At 43.7% G+C, this 24725-nt stretch overlaps 1 protein-coding gene across 1 annotated transcript; it reads left to right on the top strand.

Annotated features, from left to right (window-relative positions):
- Positions 1-1301: 1301 nt before the first annotated feature.
- YIPF1 (Yip1 domain family member 1) lies at positions 1302-24713 on the top strand. The gene is made up of 10 exons (XM_069737843.1): positions 1302-1393; positions 2874-2922; positions 4549-4697; positions 13204-13284; positions 13364-13451; positions 14938-15054; positions 17795-17961; positions 18334-18516; positions 22017-22115; positions 23515-24713. Exons 2-9 carry the CDS (start codon positions 2892-2894, stop codon positions 22107-22109), a joined length of 909 nt encoding a protein of 302 aa, XP_069593944.1. The 5' UTR covers positions 1302-1393; positions 2874-2891; the 3' UTR covers positions 22110-22115; positions 23515-24713.
- Positions 24714-24725: the final 12 nt, after the last annotated feature.

Raw genomic sequence — 24725 nt, 5'->3', positions numbered from 1 at the left:
AGGCGATTGGACGATTCTAGCTTCAAGTCTCCTACTACTTAAGTCATCAAAAAAAAAAAAAGTTTAAAAGAAAAATATAAAAAGTTCAAATCACCCCCTTTTTTGGTCACCTCAACATTGCAATAAAATGCAACAAAAGGCGATGAAAAGATCGTATCTACCTCAAAATGGTATCAATAAAAATGTCGGCAAAAATAAGCCCTCACCCAACCGTAGATCCCTACAAAGGAGAACGTTTCAGGTCTTGGAAAATGGCGACCAATGAGAAAACTTTTTTCATGCAAATTTCGGATTTTTTTTTCACTAAATAAAAAACATAAATATACATACATTTGGTATCTGCTTTCTCGTACTAACCCGTGGAATACCATATAGTGAACATGGTAAATAAAAGAAAAAAAAAACATTTGTGGAATTGCACTTATTTTGCCATTTCACAGCACTTGGACTTTTTTTTTCTATTTTCCATGACACTATATGGTAAAATCAATGGTGTTAGTCAAAAGTACAAAAAACAAGCCCTAATACGGCTATATGGCTGGAGAAAATAAAAAAAACAGGGATGGATTTTTGATTCTTAATAACCACTTTGGATTTGTATAAAATCCTGGTGTGAACATTCCCTAATGCCATGCGCACACATTGAGTTATTGCAGATTTTTCTGCACCAAAAATTAAGCAGGACAAACGTCGTGCGTCTTTGATGAGTCCGTTTCCCCCCTGTTCATATAAATTGGTGAAGAACGCTTTACTGACTGACACGCTGCAGGTTTGCAAAAATGTTCTAATGGTTCAGATCTGCAAAGAAAAAAAATAAGCAGCGTGTGCACAACGAGCTTTCAGAAATCGCCTTGGCTTTGCTGGGGCTGGAAAACGCTGCATTTTTTTACCCTTGAAAAACAAAGTGTGAACAAAGCCAAAGAGTAAATTCTGAACTGGAGCAACTTTACATTGTGAATTTACACAAAGACACAAAATCCATGTAACAAGTTAAAAAAAAAATCACATTCTATCATTTTTTTTTCGTGGCCAAATCCATAACAATATCTGAACCCCTCTAAGGAATATTATGGACAGACTTGTTCAGAGCTCACAACTTTTTATATGAGGTGAATGTTTATGATTACTCTTCATATCTAATGGGTGACTCCCGGCGCACTCAGAGCCCGTTCTATAGTAATACTCCTCTGCACAGTGATTCTGGGACTTGTAGTACATTCCCTACAGGAGGTGGCAGCCACCGGGTTTCACAGTCACGTGACCAAGATCCGGCTTCTATCACTTCCGGGAGGCGGGGCAGACTAACAACCGCTCTGATTGGCTATACGGAAGACCACGTGATTAATTGCGCGCTGACTTCCGGCAACAGCTGCATCGTCACGTGATCTGGACTGTAAGTGGCTCCTTCTGTGTGTTCTATTCTATGTATCTGCTCCCTAGTCATGTGACCAGTGCTTGCTGAGACTTGTGGTGCTGTGTGAGCCGGTGGAGACGCCGCCTTGTTACAGACCGTGCACTGTGTGGGTGCCTAGTCACTGAGCACGCCCCACTGGTGTCTGTGGGCTGCAATGGCTTTGTGTCTGCAAGTGGTAGAATTGGAAATCTCCAGGCTAGAAACCACAGCTCCCAGCATGCCTTCCCCGACCAGGCTGTCAGGGCATGCTGGGAGTTGTAGTTTGCAGTCAGGAATTATATTGCAGCACCAGGCAGGACAAGTTTGGACTTTCTGTCAACCAGCGACTCCCACATTCCGGAACAGTTTGCCAAATTCACAATTTTATCCCCTTCTCATGAGATCCTACTAGTCAGACCCTCAGCAATCAGCCAGTCATCCCCTGTCCTATGGATGAAGGATAACCTGCAATTTTGGGAAAACTCTTAAAGGAATTGTCCATTTCTTAATAATTTTTATTTATTTACATTTCTTAATGTATAACAGCAGGTAATGTAATATAAATAAAACAACCAGCACTCACCATCCAGAAACCTGACTATTTCTTTTCTCACTTGTCCTCCGTATACAATCCGTTTTTTTTAAAGCAGCAGCCATTAATCATTTATAAGGCTAAGTTCACATTTGCGTATATGTACGGAGCGCATCATCTGCATGCGCAAACGGATGCCAAAACGCATGCAGACGCAGTGTTTTTTATCCGCATCTGCATTACGGCAAAAAACCGCTGCATGTGCATGCGTTTTTGCTTGCGTTTGTGTTGTTTATGCGCATGCGTTTGATATTTCCAGGAGGGAACAAGTGTCTCAATGGACATGTTCCTGGACATGCGTAGTCCGAAGTACACGAGCGCATCGAACGCATGCGTACACGTCCTTGCGTACGCATGCGTTCCCATAGACCGCAATGGTTTTGTTTTAACGCTCTCATCCACGTGCGCATGCCTGTGCATATTTGACGCCTCCAAAAATGCAACATGTTGCCTTTGCCGAGCCCAGCCGCACACCGCGAAACAACGCATGCGTACACAAAAGCAAGCAAACACATGTCCATGCGTACACCATGTTATATATATGGACGCATGGCGCATGCTGATCAAACGCTGTGATGTGAATCCAGCCTTAGACTGTTTTGTTTCCTATGTTACAGAATTGCAATGTGTCCATAAATACTGGATGCTATACCATTCCTCCGTACAGGATCAGATTTTTTTTTATTTGTGCACCCATAGACTTGAATGGGGGAGTGTCAGATATACAGAAGAAGCTAGTGCACTAGTCAGTCAGTGAAAAAACAACTGGTCTGAGTTCTTTCAGGCTGCAAATCTGCTCATGTGAACGAGTCCATAGGCAGGAAAGCAATGAGACGTGACAACGTGTGAGTGATAACGACAGTCCTATTACTGTTTTCGTTATTGTAGGTTCAACAAAGTGAATGAATGGAGGCCCGAGATGACCTCAAGTTTCAAGGTAAGACAACACGTTCCAGAAACTCACAAACTTCCCCCCCCCCCCCCCCCCCGATACTGAACATGTAAACGTGGCCAAAGGCAGGATTCAGACCACCATATTTCGCTAACCACAATGCCTGGACTGACAGAGGGTCTCCTGACCCAAATTTACCGCCTCATGCTTCGCTCAAACGGCCATAGAGTCCACGATCCGAGAGAATCGGACCAATTATGCTAATGATACTGATTACACTGTTATCTCTTGGATGAGAGAATTGGAGCACACTGTGAGGAGAAGATGAAGAACAACATTTCTCCATCTTTTCCATTCTGTGAGTCTGTGGAAATCAGACTGCACTCTGCTGTCATCTGAGTGCAGTCCGATATTTTCCATGCACCCATAGACTTGAAAGGGTAAGTGTCTTCCGATTGTAAAATGAACTCATAGCATACTGAGATTTGTTTTCACTGACAGATTCTGTTACTGAAAAAAAAATTGGGCATCAACAATACTCCATTGAATAACATTGGTCTGAGTCCTATTCGATTAAAAAATTGATTAGCACGGGTCCGATGTATATGGCGGTGTGAGTGTGCCCGGATAGGCATAAAACGAGGTTGAAAGCTTGGAGGAGACCCATAGTCAGTTCAGACATTGTTGTCTGTATATGGCTGTATACATCCCAGCCTTAAAGGGAACCTGTCACCTGAATTTGGCGGGACTGGTTTTGGGTCATATGGGCGGAGTTTTCGGGTGTTTGATTCACCCTTTCCTTACCCGCTGGCTGCATGCTGGCTGCAATATTGGATTGAAGTTCATTTTCTGTCCTCAATAGTATACGCCTGCACAAAGCAATCTTGCCTTGTGCAGGCATGTACTATGGAGGACAGAGAATGAACTTCAATCCAATATTGCAGCCAGCATGCAGCCAGCGGGTAAGGAAAGGGTGAATCAAACACCTGAAAACTCCGCCCATATGACCCAAAACCAGTCCCGCCAAATTCAGGTGACAGAGTCCCTTTAAGCAAAAGAAGGAATAAAGGAGCAGCAACTGATGAAACGTTCTTATTCCTACTGTACAGCTAAGCTGCAGTCACAGTTTACAGCAGCTTTTTGGCTCCGCTTAATTAGCATACAGCTAACGCTAAACAAGATAAATGGGATCAACTATGGGGTACTAGAGGCTTAAAGGGAGTCTGTCTGCTGTTTTAACTCCTCAAAGTTTTTATTGTACCCTTCTCCTGACTGATGACGTTCAATAATGAGATCCCTTTGCTGTGTTGTAAGCTGTTTTCGGACCATGGCGTTTGCTGTAAAATGCAACTAAGAAAATGTCAGGAAAATCCTTGTAGAACTTCTAAACTTAATATGGATTTAACCTGAATCTTTGTAAATGATGCAGCCGTTCACGGACTACTACGTAACATGAGTGCAATGTGGTTGGCTAATTCTGAACAGAAACTCATCCCTAATTATAAGAGGGTGTTCAGACTTATGCAACCACATTATTTTAGTTTTATATTCACTGTACAAAGCTGCATAACAGAAGTTAGAATGGACTTTTATTTGTTTGTATATAAAATTATTACCAAATCTACATTTATTTATTCTTTTAATTGATTTTCTTCTCTCTTTTTATTTAAGAATTTGACGATGCAACTAATCTATTAGCTGCAAACCCTGACGCCACTACTGTTAGTATCGGTGATCCAGAGGAGACTCCAGGTGACCAGCAGGGACACCGATCCAGAGAAGAAGAAGATGATCTCGTAGAAGATTCTGATAAAACAGAGGTAATGACTAGTGAGCGAATGTGCTCAGATAAGGTGCTATCCGAGCATGCTTGCGTGGTAACCACGTGTCTTTGGTGTGCTCGAATACTACTTTCGAGTCGCCGTGGCTTTTCGACAGCTGCAACACATGCAGGGATTACCTTACAAACAGGAAATCCCTGCATGTGTTACAGCTGACGATTCAAACTTATTTTTCGAGCATATCGAAGACACTTGGTTAGCACCCGAGCATGCTCAGATAACACCTTACCTAAGCACGTTCGCTCATCACTAGTAATAACAGATATTAGCCTGAGTCTTAAAGATTTCATTTTGACAGTATCGTGCCAAGGCTTCCACAGCACTGTCAGATTATACATTGCAATGTGTGAATGGAGTAGTGACATTAAAGGGATTGACACAAAGCATACAAATCAGTAAGCGATATTCTCCAACTAAAAGAAGTAGTAATCCTGATCTCAGATTGGTCCATGGCTTTAAAGAGAAATTCCTATAATTGACATTCATGGTGTATTTCAGCAATGGACATGTATAGATTGCTGAGCAGGTATCAGAGAAACCTAGTTCTGATTGGTGGGGCTCCAGATATGGGCTATGGATAGCGCATACATTTCCTGTGGTTGGAATACCCCTTTAATGAATAACTGGGAGTTTTGGAAATAGAAAAAAACAGTGTGCACCCTAGTGATTAATAAACTGGGGTCCCTTGGTTCGGAGACCGGGGGTATTGTATGCTTTCTCACAGCTGTGCACTGCAGTATCCCCCATGAGTAAGGTAAAAGAAAGTTCTACTTCCGCACTGCCCCGAAAATCTGACCCCAATGTGCACAACAGCAAAAACCACATGCAAAGGGCGTATATGGCTGATAATTTCCTTTTCATTACCAACGGGGTGCTGCATCCAACAAAAGCATACAGAGTTCATAAAGGAAAAATGAAGAAAAAGATTGGAGCGCACTTACCCAGGTAAAATAGTCACCACTTTATTAGGACTTTGTACAAAAAGCAGGGAAGGGAGTGGATAAAGTCCGATCTTTATCCACTCCCTTCCCTGCTTTTTGTACAAAGTCCTAATAAAGTGGTGACTATTTTACCTGGGTAAGTGCGCTCCAATCTTTTTCTTCGTTTTTCCCCCATGAGTAAGGCCTGGAAGCTGCTTAGTAATATTTACTTAAGTTCCATCCTATGCCGGCACACCATCGCAACTTTCTGCTTGAGGATATTAAAGGTACCTTCACACTCAGCGACGCTGCAGCGATACCGACAACGATGTCGATCGCTGCAGCGCCGCTGTTTGGTCGCTGGAGAGCTGTCACACAGACAGCTCTCCAGCGACCAACGATCCCAAAGTCCCCTGGTAACCAGGGTAAACATCGGGTTACTAAGCGCAGGGCCGCGCTTAGTAACCCGATGTTTACCCTGGTTACCAGCGTAAACGTAAAAAAAACAAACACTACATACTTACATTCCGCTGTCTGTCCCCGGCGCTCAGCTTCCTGCACTGACTGTGAGCACAGCGGCCGGAAAGCACAGCGGTGACGTCACCGCTCTGCTTTCCGGCTGGCCGGCGCTCACAGCCAGTGCAGAGAAGCACAGTGCCGGGGACAGACAGCAGAAGGTAAGTATGTAGTGTTTGTTTTTTTTACGTTTACGCTGGTAACCAGGGTAAACATCGGGTTACTAAGCGGGCCCTGCGCTTAGTAACCCGATGTTTACCCTGGTTACCAGTGAAGACATCGCTGAATCGGCGTCACACACGCCGATTCAGCGATGTCTGCAGGAAGTCCAGCGACGAAATAAAGTTCTGGACTTTCTGCAGCGACCAACGACATCACAGCAGGATCCAGATCGCTGCTGCCTGTCAAACTGAACGATATCGCTAGCCAGGACGCTGCAACGTCACGGATCGCTAGCGATATCGTTCAGTGTGAAGGTACCTTAACTTTATCCTGTTTAACAATATCTTTGAGTTTAATTCTTCATTTTCTCTTCGCCACGACAGCACCCACTGAGAGAGGGGATCCGCCCATAGGAACAGGAAACCCTACGGAGAGATAAAAGGGGCGGTCCCCCTCGCTCCCACAGTTTGGTTTCCTGTTCCTACGGGAAGATCCATGGAGAAGAGGATTCCCAGCCTGGACGCCGCTTGCGCAGTTTACCTGTGAGGACGGCAAGGGCTCCAGGACTGGATGCAGCGTCGGGGGTGCTGACTCAGTTTTCCCCCCTCTGCTGGCAGACGTCGCGAGACCGGGTCGTGGGAGCCGGTTCGCGGCAGATGTCCGGCGGTCTGCGGGGCAAGCACCAGGTGGTAGCGTCGCGCCGTCCTCGGCGGACGCCTGTGCGGTGTGGAGCCCAGTGCATGCCCCCGGAAGTGCTGGTAAGCTTCCGGGGTGCGGGAGGAGTGAGACGACGCCGGCGCTGAAGCCGGTAACAGCGCCGGAGTATCCAATATGGCCGCGACCCGGAAGTGGTTAGCACTTCCGGGTTCAACAGGAAGAACATGGCGGCCCCCATGTGAAAAGGACGCCGGCGCTGCATCCCGGCGTCCAGAATGGATTCTGCAAGAGAGCCTGCGGTACCTTCTCTAGAGGTTACCACCGTCACCCCTCGCAGCCATGCCAGCAGCAGCAGCCGCTCTAGGCAGAGCGGATCGTCCAAAAGGAAGCCACCTGCATCTGTGTCTCCTCCTCAGCCGGTACCTGATCGGTCAGCTTCTGGGTGAGTGTGCATCTACCCCACTAGTCTGATTATTGTCCCTCTCCCTTTATAATAGGCAAAAAGGAAGGAAAAAGCAAAACACAAGCAGTGTGCGTTATGTGTCCAGCCCCTTCCGGATAGTTACACTAAAAGGCTGTGTGATTAATGTATAAAATCAACGTTACGTGAGGAAGCCTCAGTTAAATCAGAGGATATAAGGGCCATGATTAGGGAAGAATTACGAGCCCTACAAAGCGTTGACAAAGAGCCACGTATTAAGGAGAAAAGAGGATACGTTTCACCTGTATCCGATCAGGCCTCTGAGTTAGAGGAAGCAAACTCAGATAGCTCGCAGCAGGAGATATCCTCAGATGAGGATCAGGATACGTGCTTCCCCACAGATAGCATTGACAATCTGGTGAGATCAGTTTGCAATACCATGGGCATAGAAGATCTTAAAGTCCCTAAAACACAGCAAGACATTATGTTTGCTGGCCTATCCGAAAAGAAGAGACCCTCTTTTCCGGTAATAACGGCAGTAAAAACTTTGATCAAAAAAGAGTGGGAAAGCCAGGGGCAGAGGGGGTTACCACCATCCTCAAAGAGACGCTACCCCTTTAATGATGAAGAATTCACAACATGGTCAAAAGCCCCAAAAGTAGACGCAGCTGTGGCGTCTACATCAAAGAAATCCTTACTGCCTGTAGAGGATTCAGGCTCGTTACAAGATCCTCTAGATCGCAAAGCCGATTCGCTCCTTAAAAGAGCATGGGAGACTTCTGCAGGGGCTTTTAAACTGGCAATCTCATCCACATGCACCGCAAGATCCATGCTGTTTTGGCTGAGTGACTTGGAAGAAGGGCTGAAAGGAGGTCTCTCTCGAGAAAAATTATTGTCCTCTATACCCCTAATTAGAGGTGCCACAGCTTTTCTAGCGGACTCATCTGCCGACTCTATACGCCTGGCAGCCAAGTCAGCAGGATTAACCAATGCAGCACGTAGGGCCCTATGGCTTAAGGGCTGGAAAGGTGACCCTCAGACCAAGTCTAAGTTATGCAGCCTCCCATGTCAGGGTGAGTACCTGTTTGGTACCAAACTGGATGAGATCTTAACTAAAGCAGGGGAAAGGAAGAAAGGCTTTCCAAATAGTAATAATTACGTTCCATTTTATAGGAGAGAGTTCCGAAAGCCCGCATTTAATAAAAGGAAGGAGTTTAAGAACCAGGATCGCTGGGCCACAAGAGACACAAAACAAAAGGGGTGCGTTCTTTGGGAAGCACCCTTTCAAGTTTGAAGAAAAACCCCGTTAGGACAGATCTACCTGTGGGAGGCAGATTGTCCTCCTTCGCTAATCAATGGCGGGCCATAACAACAAATATTTGGGCAAATAACCTTATTACCTCTGGGTTACAATTAAAATTTTCCCGAGTCCCTCCGGACTCATTTCTATTGACTTCATTAAAGTCTCAGTTACAACAAGAGGCATTGGAGCAGGAGGTAATAAATCTCCTAGCTAAGGGAGTCTTGGTGGAGGTTCCATTCCTACAGGAGGGAAAGGGATTCTATTCCCCGTTATTTTTAATCCCTAAACCAGATGGGACATTCAGAACTATTATTAATCTTAAAAAATTAAACATCTACCTAGAAAATCAAACCTTTAAGATGGAGTCTATCCAGTCCACCATTAAACTCCTGTTTCCCTATTGCTTTATGACAGTTCTCGACCTTAAAGATGCGTATTACCATCTACCTAATTTTGCAGAGCATCAACAATATCTACGGGTAGCGATTGTATTGAATGGGTGTGTCCGACACTCTCAGTATACTGCAGTGCCTTTTGGGCTATCTATAGCCCCAAGAGTATTCACTAAACTAATGGCGGAGGTAATGTCATATCTAAGACTAAAAGACACTCTCGTAATTCCCTACTTAGATGACATCTTAGTAGTAGGAAATTCTCCTTCGCAATGTCAACAACGGTTGTGTGATATGATAGCATCTCTGCAAAGATTGGGTTGGATAATAAACTGGGAAAAATCTAGACTTATCCCAACAACTCGGCAAATTTTCCTGGGGATTATATTAGATTCTACAAGCCAGAAATGTTTCCTTCCGGAAAATAAACAGATAACGGTTAGGAATAAAGTTCAGTCGGTAATAGATAAATCCCTAATTTCTTTGAGAGAAGGCATGTCCCTTCTTGGCTCCTTCACGTCATGTATTCCAGCGGTTCCATGGGCCCAATTTCACTCGAGGCATTTATAGTATGCAATTTTACATGAAGAAGAAAGATCTCATGGTCATTTAAATATTAAAATTTCCCTTTCTAATAAAGTAATCCAATCTCTGATATGGTGGCTAGATCCAAAAAACCTGGTCAGTGGAGTCCCCTGGGTAGTTAAACCCTCAAATATAACATATACTGATGCCAGTCCTACTGGCTGGGGCGCACATTTAAAAGACCATTTAGTCCAAGGATTATGGTCAGTCATGGAGTCAGACGACTCTTCCAATATAAGAGAGCTAAAAGCTATCTATCATGCTCTATGTGAATTCCTTCCGCAGCTACACGGGACACATACCAGAATTCTGTCCGACAACATGACATCAGTCGCCTATATCAATCATCAAGGAGGAACAAGATCAGGAACGCTCATGTCTATAACCGAAGACATTCTAACCATAGCCGAAGAACATCTTCTGTCCCTGTCAGCGCTACATGTCAGAGGAGTGGACAACTCAAGAGCAGACTTCCTCAGTCGTCATACCCTCCACCAAGGGGAGTGGGTCCTAAATCATCAAATTTTCAAAATGATAACTATGAAATGGGGTACACCCGAGATAGATCTCTTCGCCACAAGACAAAACCGACAACTAAAAAGATTCGCTTCAATGTTCCGGGCCGACAATCCCGACATTCTCGATGCCCTTCAGACTCCTTGGACATTTCAGAAAGCATACGCTTTTCCTCCTCTGATTCTTCTACCAACAGTAATCAGGAAGATAAGGGAGGACCGGGCAAATATAATCCTGATTGCCCCATTTTGGCCAAAAAGACCATGGTTTTCCCTGCTCAGAGCCATGTCCATCTCGGATCCGTGGATCCTCCCGGAGGATCAGAGTCTTCTTTCCCAGGGGCCCTTGAACCACCCTCATGTGAAGGGACTAAGGTTGACAGCCTGGAATTTGAGAGGCAGCTGTTAAAACTAAGAGGCTTCTCCAATAGTGTAATTAATACCTTGTTGACAAGTAGAAAAAGATCCACTACTGACATATATGTGAGAGTGTGGAAGAAATTTCTAAATCTCTATCCATCGGCGTTATCTAGTGAAATTCCCGTCTCCACTATTCTACAATTTCTTCAAAAAGGACGTGACCTAGGCCTTTCAGTTAATACTCTGAAGGTGCAAGTTTCTGCTCTAGGGGCCTTGTATAGTCACAATGTTGCGGGTAATAGATGGATAGCTAGATTTATTTCAGCTTGCCAGAGATCAGAGCCAGTTCAGATTCCGCAGATGCCTCCTTGGGATATTAATTTGGTCCTGGAAGCCTTAACAGGTCATCCATTTGAGCCTCTAGACTTAGCTCACATTAAATATATTTCACTTAAGACCGTTCTTCTTGTCGCGCTAGTATCGGCAAGAAGGGTAAGTGACATACAGGCGCTATCAGTAGATCCTCCCTTTATGTCAATATTTCCTGATAGAATTGTCCTGAAAACAGACCCTTCCTACCTACCTAAAATGTGTACAAAATTCCATAGATCTCAAGAGATCCTTCTTCCTTCTTTCTATAATAATCCTACAGACCAGGAGGAAGAGAAGTACCATACTTTAGATGTAAGAAGGGCTATAATAGCTTATCTGGATAGGACTAGCGCCTGGAGGAAGAGCAGGGCTCTCTTTGTTTCCTTCCAGGGTCAAAGGAAAGGATCTGGTGTTACAAAAGGCACACTATCCCGATGGATTCGGGAGGCGATATACCTGGCCTATTCATCTAAAGGGGAGAATCCACCTGAGACTGTGAAGGCACATTCCACCCGGGCGATAGCATCATCCTGGGCTGAACGAGCAGAGGTTCCTATAGAACTCATATGTAAGGCCGCAACCTGGTCTTCTCCTTCTACCTTCTATAGTCACTATAGATTAGATCTATCTGCCTCCACTGACTTGTGTTTCGGTAGATCAGTCCTTAATACGATAATCCCCCCCAAATAACTATCTCTGAAAGTCTCTCAGTGGGTGCTGTCGTGGCGAAGAGAAAACACCGGATTACGTACCGGTAATGCTCTTTTATAGAGCCACGACAGCACCCCTTCACTTCCCTCCCATTTACATATATTAGTGTACATATGAGCACTGTTAAGGGTGGTGGATTCTTGTACTTAAACGTAGTTAAATTATAATAAATGATGATAAAGAATTGTCTACTAAAACTGGTGGGCGGTTCCTCGCAATCTCTGTAACCCAAACTGTGGGAGCGAGGGGGACCGCCCCTTTTATCTCTCCGTAGGGTTTCCTGTTCCTAGGGGCGGATCCCCTTTCTCAGTGGGTGCTGTCGTGGCTCTATAAAAGAGCATTACCGGTACGTAATCCGGTGTTTTTCAAACAAACCAGAGGCTGCACCACAGGAAGAAGGTTCCCACTTGCATATGTAAACCTATAGATGGGGTTATTCTAAGAATACTTCATATACAACAACCCACATACAATATAACACTGTACCGTCGCTACATCGACGATTTATTCTGCTCATGGAAATGGAATGGGACAGAGCCTGGGGACTTCATTGGACGGTCTCAATGGCAATTAGTTCGGATTAATTCTCACTTACCATTTCTCTGCAGCTAAATCAAATTTTTAGCTCTGTTGATATTTTTTGATATTGATAGGATGATACAACTTGTACCTTTTTCAAGAAGATTGAGGTCAATAGTTACATGGACTTTGGGAGTGCACATGGCATGGCTGAGGAACATCCCAGTTCAACTATGTTCGAACACCGGCAGTAATTTTACGATTCAAGCTTTCGGAAAATCCGCCACTCCTTAAAATCAATTTCTTAATTTGAAGAAATGAAAATTGGTACATGTCATATGCGATTCAGGGTTACCGCCGTTATTAATAGGGTAACAGTTCAAGGGCAAGTACCGAGACTTGTTATTGACGCACTGAAAAATGCACTAAGCATCTGTTTCACCTTTTCCTAGGACCTTTATGCTGCTCCGCTAAGTTCAGTTTTGCCAATCATGTTTCTGATTTTCTGCAGTCAAATCTTATCTATTATATTCTCATATTTATGTGTTCGTACAGATGAATTGTGACCCTGGGTTCTGGCTTACTGGCACAATGGTCAATGATTGAGGAATTACAAACACTAAAGTTCTGGGTCCTTATTCCCCCAGGGTGCTTTAAAGATTATATATTTTATTCTTCATCCTCGGTGGTATTGTGGCTCTTGACCCACATGCATAAAATCATTTCCTTTACCTGTGTTATCTGTACATAAATCCCTTTGTTTGTTACTACATTATGGCCTGAGGAAGGCACTGGCTAAACGCTGCACTATATATATATATATATATATATATATATATATATATATATATATATATATATATATATATATATATATATATATATATATTACAAATAAATGCTTTGAAGGGAAACCTATTCTTTCCACTATCTGCTGGAAACTCCAGATAAAGCACCTAAAAATCGTGACAAATGGCAGATTTGCGAGCCCCATATGAACACTCCGCCTAACTATCTTCATACTTTATACAGCCGGTGTGTTTGTTTCACAGCTGCTTGCAGGACAGAAGAAGGTCGCCCCTTTCTGGACATTCGAGTATTATCAGACATTTTTTGATGTTGACACCTACCAGGTGAGCAAGAGATGTATTGGTTGTCAGGACATTTTTTTATTTTCCCAGCCTTTATTACAATATCTATTGGTAATTGCAGGTTCTTGACAGAATAAAAGGTTCTGTTTTACCCATCCCAGGAAGGAACTTTGTAAGGCTGTATGTGCGGAGTAACCCAGATCTTTATGGTATGTATGAAAGGATATGGACACTTTTGACAAAAAAAAAAATTCCTTGAAAATAATTACCTTTTATTTACAAAAATGTCAGTCTGCGATCTTCATTCCTTCATTAATTTTTATATGTAGTTTGCAATCTGATTCAAGTTTCAGATTTATCTCATGTGGGAATGTCTTTCTCAGTAATATAGGCTGGATGTGAGCTCTCTGTGTATGCAGGGTTCTGCGGTCTTTCCTTGCTTTCATAAATCAGCCCTGCTTCAATGCTGTGCTTTCCCCTTTATGCACTTTCCTCCTTGTCTTTGTCCTCTGAGACACTTTCTCCCCTCTTCAATGCAGATGTGTCTATAAACCCACTTTCTCCTTTCCGGCTATCACTAAGAGATAAACAACCTCTGAAGGATTTCTTGCATTTTTTTTCAGAGCACACAGCTGGATAAAGGTCCTACATACACTGGGAAGCAGCAAAATGATAGAAAACGTGTAATGAAAACTATTTAGAAAGTTGCTTATTAGTGATGAGAGAATATACTCGTTACTTGAGATTTCTCGAGCATGCTCGGGGGTCCTCCGAGTATGTTTTAGTGCTCAGAGTTTTAGTTTTTCTTGCCGCAGCTGAATGATTTACATCTGATAGCCAGCATAAGTACATGTGGGGATTCCCTAGCAACCAGACAACCCCCACATGTACTTATGCTGGCTAACAGATGTAAATCATTCAGCTGCGGCAAGAAAAACTAAACCTCCGAGCACTAAAAAATACTCGGAGGACCCCCGAGCGTGCTCGAGAAATCTCAAGTAACGAGTATATTCACTCATCACTATTGCTTTTCTTTGTATTTAGGAAGGAAATAATACAGCAAATTCTGTGCAAATGTGTACATAGCCTTTTAAATTCATTGAGATGTCAGTGTCACTACTGTAAACTGTAAAGCAATTCAGGAAAAGCACATTATGAACAAGGAGAGATTTTTGGGAATATCGCTAATTTACGTTCACCGCGCCCCTGTCATTGTTATTTGATTGCCCCTGTAACTGGGGCTGGCATAGGAGCTCCTTTTACAGGGAAAATTCATCCTCCTGGCTGCAGAGCTGATTTAGTCTGGTAGCAGCCAGCAGCTTCTGTTTTTTGATCACTGGGTCCGGAGGAGGAAGCACTGTCAGCACTTGCTATTACTGTGTACATACCGTTTGTTTAGGGCTGTGTATACAGCGATCAGGAACGTAGGGATGGTTTTAAACCCTCTCTGCCTTTTCTATGGTGAGTCTGGCTGTGTCTGACAGCCGGCTCCTCGCTCGATTGCATGCAGCTACTTCACTATACAGTGGCATTTTAGAACATCACTGCAGCAACAATGCAGACCACCCAGTTGCTTATAGTATATGGGTGGTCCTTGAGGTAGCTCATAACATACATTATTAAATTCTTTAAGAATTTTCTTGTTACATTTCTGACACATTAGTCCACTTACATTACTGTATCTTTCTTTACAAGGTCCCATCTGGATTTGTGCCACACTAATTTTTACCATCACAATCAGTGGAAATCTGTCCAATTTCTTTCTCCACTGGGGAAAACCTCAATACCACTATGTGCCAGAGTTTAGAAAAGGTGAGTTTCAACTAAAGCCAATGTGGACTGGGCTTCAAAACTGAGAATTGGAAACTTAAGATAGTAATATGATATTTGTGTAAGAAAAAAACTGCTAGATAGTTTATTATTGGACTTAAAATCCATGATCCTGTCTAAGACATTTGTTGAAGTGTCATTAATGGAAATATAAAGATTTTCCAATTTGGTAAAGTAGAGACTTAATATAGTAGAGTTTGGCTTAAATGGTATTGGCTGGAGTACCCCTTTATCACCTATTCATTGGTGAGGTGATAAATGCAAGCTATTGGGGTCTGCCGCTCCATTGAGGTCTGCGGCTCCATTGAGGTCTGCGGCTCCATTGAGGTCTGCGGCTCCATTGAGGTCTGCGGCTCCATTGAGGTCTGCGGCTCCATTGAGGTCTGCGGCTCCATTGAGGTCTGCAGCTCCATTGAGGTCTGCGGCTCCATTGAGGTCTGGGGCTCCATTGAGGTCTGCGGCTCCATTGAGGTCTGGGGCTCCATTGAGGTCTGCGGCTCCATTGAGGTCTGCGGCTCCATTGAGGTCTGCGGCTCCATTGAGGTCTCCGGCTCTATTGGAGTCTGCAGCACTATATTTATAATCAATAGTTTCCTCAAAATCAGAGACAATGGCTGAATTTGAAGTTTTCCACCGCTGCTCTACACTACTCTTTACATGTGGGGTATTCTTGAGTATGTTGCCCATCTATTAATGATATTAACAAATCATCTACTTTTGCCTAAGATAGGTGGGTCCTCATCAAGGAAAAGAAATCCCCCTATGTCGTCGATATGCCCTAACAGGATACAAAATATGTCTATATGAGACATCTTTAAAAATATGATAGATGGGGGGGGGGGGGACAAACCTAACAAGTGGGTCCTTAAAATTTCACATGAAAATCAAGGGACCAGAGTGAGTCTTATTTTGGACATGATATGGAGTTATATAACTAGGGAATAACTTATACTCTTGGTCCAAACCTTTTAAGCGTAAGAGCGGAAGATGAGAACCATCAACAAGATCGGCAAATACAATCACAAAATCTTTCAATGGGTTATTCCCATCTCAAGAAGTTATCACTCATGATTGCATATCCGTGAGGGACCTACACCCTAGAATGGGTCTTTTCGCAGCGGGGTCGAGATGACTCGGTGGCCCGATATGTGCATTCAGTCTCGTTCTCTATGTGACTGCTGAAAAAAAGCTGAGCGAGCGTTGTACTTGGCTGTCTACGGCAGACCCATAGAGAATGAATGGAGCAGTGGTGTGCATGTCCGGCCATCGCTTTATTCGTTGTGGGGTCCCAGCGGTCAGACTCCTGTTGATCAGCAAGGTATCGCCTATCCTAAGGTTAAAGGATAAGTTTTTCAGATGGGAATAACCATTTAATATGTCACTGGCAAGACTAAAAACCAAGAACGGTTATTACTGACACCAGGGGCAGAACCGGCCTCACTATAATAATATTAATAATAACATCGGCACTGGGAATCTGCCCTCCAACCCTCCACAGTCCCATGCAACATGTGCTCTTAATCATCGGGATACGCATGTGATGCTTGTCTGTTTACTATGGCTCTATTCATAGGGAGAAGGCTTGCATCATGGTGCATTGTTCAGCCGGAGAGATTATTGTGACAGTGTCTGGCGCCCTATGGTGCACTGTTTATAAGGACCTTGCTTGTTGCACCCAAATATTACTGACAGATATCCTATCTATTGTGGCGCTAATGAGAAAGGGTCTGCCAGGTACTCTAAGGAAGGTAAACGGGCCTTATTGTATGTTATTGTCCTTTCCTGGTGTTCGGATTAAAACGCGCTGTGCAGTAACAGCTGAATGGAGGGGGTGTTCAGAGACGGATCCCCCATTGATCTAATACTGATGGCCTATGTTAAAGATAGGCCGTCCATTTTAAAAACCTTGGGGGGGCTCTTAAACTAATTCTCTTGCAAACTGCGCACTACATTCACTTTAATAAGGGGGTAGAGTAATAGAAGAACAGAGAGGGACAGCTAACATAAGAGGAAAGCACAATCTGCCTGTGTCTCTCTATAGGGGGAGCTTTCTGTCTGGTTCAGACCTGTGATCACAGCAGCATTAACCCTTACTTAGTCTTTCTATATCGGTGTGTGACGGGAGACATGTGTAACGTTAGCTAGGAGGGTGGAAGATGGAGCGACTGGGAGGACGTTCCAATGTGTCTGTAAGGTGGCAGACAACAATAACCTCTTTATTTTAGGTCTGCGGCACAGATTGTCAAACTTTGAAGGAAAAGACTCTACATAGGTATTGTATGTAAGAATCTAAGAGCGACGGGAAAAATTTCTTTTTTTCAATAGGAGTATGCTTTAAATGAAGCTTGTCAACACAAAATGACTGTTCAAACCAAGCGTAGATGCTAGGAGCACCCTTGGCCTGGCTGAGCAGTTCAGTGCAGCTTCCCAACTATTTGTTTTTCATCTGTCTGTGCCCTTCTCTGACCACTGGATAGTTAGAGGTGTCAATCATGGAAGAGGAAGGTGGGAAGGTACACTGAACTGCACGGTCAGTCCAAGGGTGCAACGAGCGTCTGCGTTTGGTTTGAACAGTCGTTTTGTTCTGACAGTCTCCCTTTAACAGTTTGATATCAAGATGTTGTTTGTAACTCAACTAATATGACTGGCCGTGCAGAGCCGGAATCAGTCGGTGACTGTTCACCTGTTGCCAACCTGTTCTGCCTTTTTTTTTTTCTTGCAGTATCCATTGCTGCCACGGCCATCTATGCCTATGCCTGGCTGGTGCCACTGGCTCTCTGGGGTTTCCTATCCTGGCGACACAGTAAAGTAATGAGCATGGTGTCGTATTCCTTCCTGGAGATTGTGTGTGTCTATGGCTACTCCCTCTTCATCTACATCCCCACTTCTGTGAGTGAACGCTAGTACTGAGTAAGCCGTACCGAACTGGTTAACCAGATCTGCACTATTTAATTACACAAGCAAAGACCCCCAGGGCAAAAAGATGATGACGTAAACTCTGCAGAGATTGTCGCCTTACAGTGGGAGCAGGTACTACAGAGCTGCCCACACCGCAGGGTGCAGCCGCTGCAACAGTCATTACCTGCAGCCGTAAATGTGAAACTGTATAATAGGAATATACCGAGGTGCAGACTGCAGAACGGGCAATACCGCGCCACAGGACACAACGTAAAATCTGTTTTGACGTTAATTACTGGATCTATCCTTGCTCTATACCGTTCTGGCTTATTCCAATTCATCCATTCTCTTTCTTTCACATAGATATTGTGGATTGCCCCCTCTGAAATTCTACGCTGGGTCCTCATGTCTTTAGCCATGTGTCTGTCTGGGGCTGTCTTGATGCTGACCTTCTGGCCGGCTGTGCGCGAAGATAATCGAAAGATTGCCATCTCCACGCTTGTGGCCATCATGAGTCTTCATGTGCTGCTGGCGGTTGGTTGTGGGGTAAGACAACACAACAAATTGAGGATTGATGTGGCTAAAGCAAGTATTTGAAGAACTTCGAGCTCCTGGCCACGTGTGCCGATAATGGTTTCTTCATAGGGGCACAGTAAGAGCACACTTATCTTATCGCCTGCAGATTGGCTATGACTAGTATGTAGGTAATTTATCTAGGGATTCCTCTACAAAGGAGGTTAATAGTGAACTAATGCCCCCCATATAAATTAGATTGCTGTCGGATAGCTTCCCTGAATCCCCCCCCACACGAATGCTTGTGTTATGATAGTGTAGCAACTCACACGGGAAAATGGGTAAAGCTAAAAACTGCAAGACCCTGACAGTTCCTGTATAGACTAGAGATCCTGACCCCGCAGTCCCTAGCGGTTCATGCGTGAGCTGAGCTAGCCCTAACCACAGACTAGAAGATGCCAACGCTAACCTATGCTGCCTAAAAGGCCGTCAAGCTTTTCACATTCCTCCTAAAGAACAGAAGGGCAAAGCAGAGTGTAAATGACCTACATAAGGGAAAGTGTGCTGAAAAAGGAAAAGATCCCAGAGTGAGTAGAATAAACCGCACAATACAAAACAAAGAATTAAATACGTATTGTTAGAGAATACCCCATCTACTTCCTAAAAAGAAACAGAAGGTAGGTACAGAGTAAAGAACAAAAACAGCAAAGAGCGAAACTACCTAGCTGGTTTTTCACTGCCTGGCTTAAACTACAGCAGTATGGCTGGACATCCAAATGAGACTATCACCAGCAGGAAATACCAGCAAGGGGAAAGTACAGTGGGACAAAAAAGTATTTAGTCAGTCAGCAATAGTGCAAGTTCCACCACTTAAAAAGATGAGAGGCGTCTGTAATTTACATCATAGGTAGACCTCAACTATGGGAGACAAACTGAGAAAAAAAAATCCAGAAAATCACATTGTCTGTTTTTTTAACATTTTATTTGCATATTATGGTGGAAAATAAGTATTTGGTCAGAAACAAAATTTCATCTCAATACTTTGTAATATATCCTTAGTTGGCAATGACAGAGGTCAAACGTTTTCTGTAAGTCTTCACAAGGTTGCCACACACTGTTGTTGGTATGTTGGCCCATTCCTCCATGCAGATCTCCTCTAGAGCAGTGATGTTTTTGGCTTTTCGCTTGGCAACATGGACTTTCAACTCCCTCCAAAGGTTTTCTATAGGGTTGAGATCTGGAGACTGGCTAGGCCACTCCAGGACCTTGAAATGCTTCTTACGAAGCCACTCCTTTGTTGCCCTGGCGGTGTGCTTTGGATCATTGTCATGTTGAAAGACCCAGCCACGTTTCATCTTCAATGCCCTTGCTGATGGAATGAGGTTTGCACTCAAAATCTCACGATACATGGCCCCATTCCTTCTTTCATGTACCCGGATCAGTCGTCCTGGCCCCTTTGCAGAGAAACAGCCCCAAAGCATGATGTTTCCACCACCATGCTTTACAGTAGGTATGGTGTTTGATGGATGCAACTCAGTATTCTTTTTCCTCCAAACACGACAAGTTGTGTTTCTACCAAACAGTTCCAGTTTGGTTTCATCAGACCATAGGACATTCTCCCAAAACTCCTCTGGATCATCCAAATGCTCTCTAGCAAACTTCAGACGGGCCCGGACATGTACTGGCTTAAGCAGTGGGACACGTCTGGCACTGCAGGATCTGAGTCCATGGTGGCGTAGTGTGTTACTTATGGTTCATTCACTAGGTCCCCCCGCGTGGTTCTGGGATTTTTGCTCACCGTTCTTGTGATCATTCTGACCCCACGGGGTGGGATTTTGCGTGGAGCCCCAGATCGAGGGAGATTATCAGTGGTCTTGTATGTCTTCCATTTTCTAATTATTGCTCCCACTGTTGATTTCTTCATTCCAAGCTGGTTGGCTATTGCAGATTCAGTCTTCCCAGCCTGGTGCAGGGCTACAATTTTGTTTCTGGTGTCCTTTGACAGCTCTTTGGTCTTCACCATAGTGGAGTTTGGAGTCAGACTGTTTGAGGGTGTGCACAGGTGTCTTTTTATACTGATAACAAGTTTAAACAGGTGCCATTACTACAGGTAATGAGTGGAGGAAAGAGGAGACTCTTAAAGAAGAAGTTACAGGTCTGTGAGAGCCAGAAATCTTGATTGTTTGTTTCTGACCAAATACTTATTTTCCACCATAATATGCAAAAAAAATGATAAAAAAACAGACAATGTGATTTTCTGGATTTTTTTTTCTCAGTTTGTCTCCCATAGTTGAAGTCTACCTATGATGTAAATTACAGACGCCTCTCATCTTTTTAAGTGGTGGAACTTGCACTATTGCTGACTGACTAAATACTTTTTTGCCCCACTGTATATGAAAGGTGATAAGGCAGACAAATGAGCAAATGAAAACACATCTTCCTCTTAACAGACTGCAGCAAGGATAACAGAAACTAAATACCCGGAGAAAAGGTGTATCTGCTGTGGCTCGTTGAACAGAGAAGCCGACCACTAAGCGCAGGCTTAAGGGTTTGAACCCAGGAGCATGACAGCTTGGCTCTGCCGAACACTTCAGAGCTGCCAGATTCCTCTGGTAGCGGCTAAGCTCCCAACCAAGCAAAATGACCAAGCGATTGAATTCCGACCACCTGATGGAATCCACCATAAACAGTAGATAGTCTGCCAATTTTGCCCAAATTGTTTGGTATGGTCGACTTTTATCTATTGTTTGAAGGGGATATCGGAAATTTTTAAAAAAAGTTATGAAGTTGCTAACAGAGGCGACTACCTGTCTGTTACACCCGGCGCCGGTCATTGACCGCTCCTGCCAGAGATTCAGCTACTCCCTGTCAACAGAGCAGTGGTTTCGCTTCCTGTTGACAGGGAGGGACTACTGGTGTCATGCTCATACTGATTGACAGCCGTCTTTCTGCGCCTAATTGGAGGACGCCAGTTGTCAATCAGCATTATGGAGGAGGATGCTGAATCTAGCGTAGGCATAACAAGACAGAGGAGAGAGGGTGAAACTCAGTTTGAATAGTGGTCATGGCCGCTGGAGCTAGCGTTGGCTTAGCTTTATAGGTAATAAGGTCCTCAGGATCACCAGAAGATATATCTGTTAAAAGGGGATGATGTGCTGTGACATGGAGGCAGGAATGGACATACCATTGGTGCAACCTGTGTACCCGCACAGGACCCCAAGAGGTAAGGGGCTCCTCTCCACCTCCAAAACGTGGAAGTGTGCATTCTGAGGAGCTATTGGACTGGACAGGACCTATATATTGTTCTTGCACAGGGGGCCTTTTCTGTCTGTCTTTCAGTGAGAGACGGGTAAGCACAGTGCAAAGAATTTTAAAAAAAATTGGAGATATTACAGAGCTATTTTGACAACTAAAATTGGGGTTTTAAAGAATTACTTTTTGTTTCGGACAACCCCTTTAAATGTTATATTCTTCATGTGTGCTATTTTCCACTGTACAATTATAATATATATCTTTTTTTATTCTTTTTAAAGCAATATTTCTTCGATCGGCCACAAAGTGAGCATGTACAACACCCTGTGACATCTATAATCAACGTGACCAAAGCGACCCCCCATAGTCGCTAATAGAAGGTATTGAAGTTCTGTCGTTTTCTAATTACACCATTATAGTGTGCACTTTTGCTACCATTGATCCTATTATTCCTAAGAACAAATGAAGCTGCTTTGCAAATATTTTTTATAGAAAATTCCTTAATGTACCGTTACACTAAATGATTTACCAACTATCACGACCAGCGATACGACCTGGCCGTGATCGTTGGTAAGTCGTTGTGTGGTCGCTGGGGAGCTGTCACACAGACAGCTCTCTCCAGCGACCAACGATGCCGAAGTCCCAGGGTAAACATCGGGTTACTAAGCGCAGGGCCGCGCTTAGTAACCCAATGTTTACCCTGGTTACCATTGTAAATGTAAAAAAAGAAAAAACACTACATACTTACATTCCGGTGTCTGTCGCGTCCCCCGGCGTCAGATTCACGCACTGTGTAAGCGCTGTCCGTAAAGCAGAGCGGTGACGTCACCGCTGTGCTCTGCTTTACAGCCGGCGCTGACACAATGCAGGGAAGCTGACGCCGGGGGACGCGACAGACACCAGAATGTGAGTATGTGGTATTTTTTTTTTTTACATTTACAATGGTAACCAGGGTAAACATCGGGTTACTAAGCGCGGCCCTGCGCTTAGTAACCCGATGTTTATCCTGGTTACCAGTGAACACATCGCTGGATCGGCGTCACACACGCCGATCCAGCGATGACAGCGGGTGATCAGCGACCAAATAAAGGTCCTGATCATTCGCAGCGACCAACTATCTCCCAGCAGGGGCCTGATCGTTGGTCGCTGTCACGCATAATGATTTTGTTAACGATATCGTTGCTACGTCACAAAAAGCAACGATATCGTTAACGAAATCGTTATGGGTGACAGTACCTTTACTGTTTTGGGCATTCAGCTCCTATGCAGACAAATGCAACACTGTAGTTACAGACCATAATCAAATTATGTATAAACCTTTTATCTGGTCCTCCTACTTCATGCAGATCCACCTATGGTATGTTGGCAAAAAGGTTTGCCCAATCAATCTTTATTCGCTTCCATGCAAACCACACAGCACAGATTTTCTGTTCTGCTATATCAGCACGATGAAATGTCATCCACGCGCTGCTGACTCAACATCCAGAACCTGTCAATTTAGCCCTTTGAAATCCAATGGTTGAAATCTAGGTAAAAACTGCAGCATTTTTGTAAAGGATTGTCTGGATTTCGCTGCAGAGGATTGGGCCTGATGAAATCCTGGACAGTGGGAATGCTCCTTACTCACCAGATGGTTGGAAAGATCCGTGGACCATTACCTAAGTTGTATGGCCAGAGATGACATGGCTTATGGACGAGCATATAGTATAATCATGGTACATTGAGTAAATGCGGTTTTCTTTCCCAAAAATTGTCTTACACTTCTGTTTTCATTTTCAGGTGTCATCACAGTCTCTTCACAGTGGGAAAAGTTGGGTCCGAACTTCGGTCCTATTTGGTGGAGGGATGCTCTTTGCTGGGTCTCCCGTCTGTCACATGATGAGCTGCTATGGGTTCTCCTTGTGCTTTTTAGCATTTTAAATAATAATTTATTGTGTTTTTTTATTAAATATGATCCAGAAGAAGAATAACAATGGAACACACTACAAGCGTGTAATTTTTCATCATGTTTTCTTTTGTGCCGAGAGTGTACGGAGGTGTGATTTGCATAGGGTGATAATGACCATATTTTTACTTTTCATTTACTTATTTATTTATTTTTTTTTGTTTTGTAATTAGCAAGCCTAGGTATCTATTCCAAATATTAAAGTGGTTTTCCTTGACTATACATATTTAGAATAAGCTATGTATTTGTGATTGATGGGGGTCCTATCTCGGCACTCTCATTGACCTGAGTTGAATGTGTGTACATATAAATGATGGGGTTACATGCCGTATTTTGCCAGCGACATGGGTTTATGTGCTATATTCCTCTGCTACATCGCAAAATGATGCCGGTTGGATAGGATTCTTCGTCTGCAAAGTCACAATAAAAATCTAACTTTTTGCAACTTGCCTGTCGCGGTGTCTTGCAGGTCGCTCTGCAAGCCGATTCATGCTGCGATATAATAGCGGCATAGAGCGATCATTGACTGCGTGACCGTTCGCATCCAAGGTCGCCACGTAGCCCATTCATAGGGATCAGCACGGACCATATAGTCATAGTCGAACCTTAGACTCTTCAATGGTTACCAGCACATTGATGGCTTATACTAAGTTTATCCATCACTGTACATTTCCTGAAAACTCTTATAAAGGACATTTGCGTTATATAACATGTCACATATTTATTACTATATGCCAATTACGGTAGTTTAATATATTTTTTTCTAAGCAGGCCTAAAAAATTAAACCTGTGATCGGACTCTTGGCTGCAAATTTTTTCATATAGGAGGCCCAGTGAGTCTCCAAAAATATTAATTTAGACTTAAGAGCAGCTGAGGAAGAGGAGGCTCAATGTATCGACAGCCGTGATGGATGTCCTCAGAAGATAAGAAGATGGCTATAATTATATTGAGAATGTCTGTTGAATCTGATCGTATATTAGGTCAATGTAACTTGTCTAATAATCATATAATAAAACAATATTCTCTCCTGAATGAAGGGGCTCT

Source organism: Ranitomeya imitator, chromosome 8 (genome assembly GCF_032444005.1).
Source record: "Ranitomeya imitator isolate aRanImi1 chromosome 8, aRanImi1.pri, whole genome shotgun sequence".
Taxonomy (NCBI): Eukaryota; Metazoa; Chordata; class Amphibia; order Anura; family Dendrobatidae; genus Ranitomeya; species Ranitomeya imitator.
Note: the sequence above shows the minus strand (reverse complement) of the source record. Positions and strands in the feature narration are given on the sequence as shown.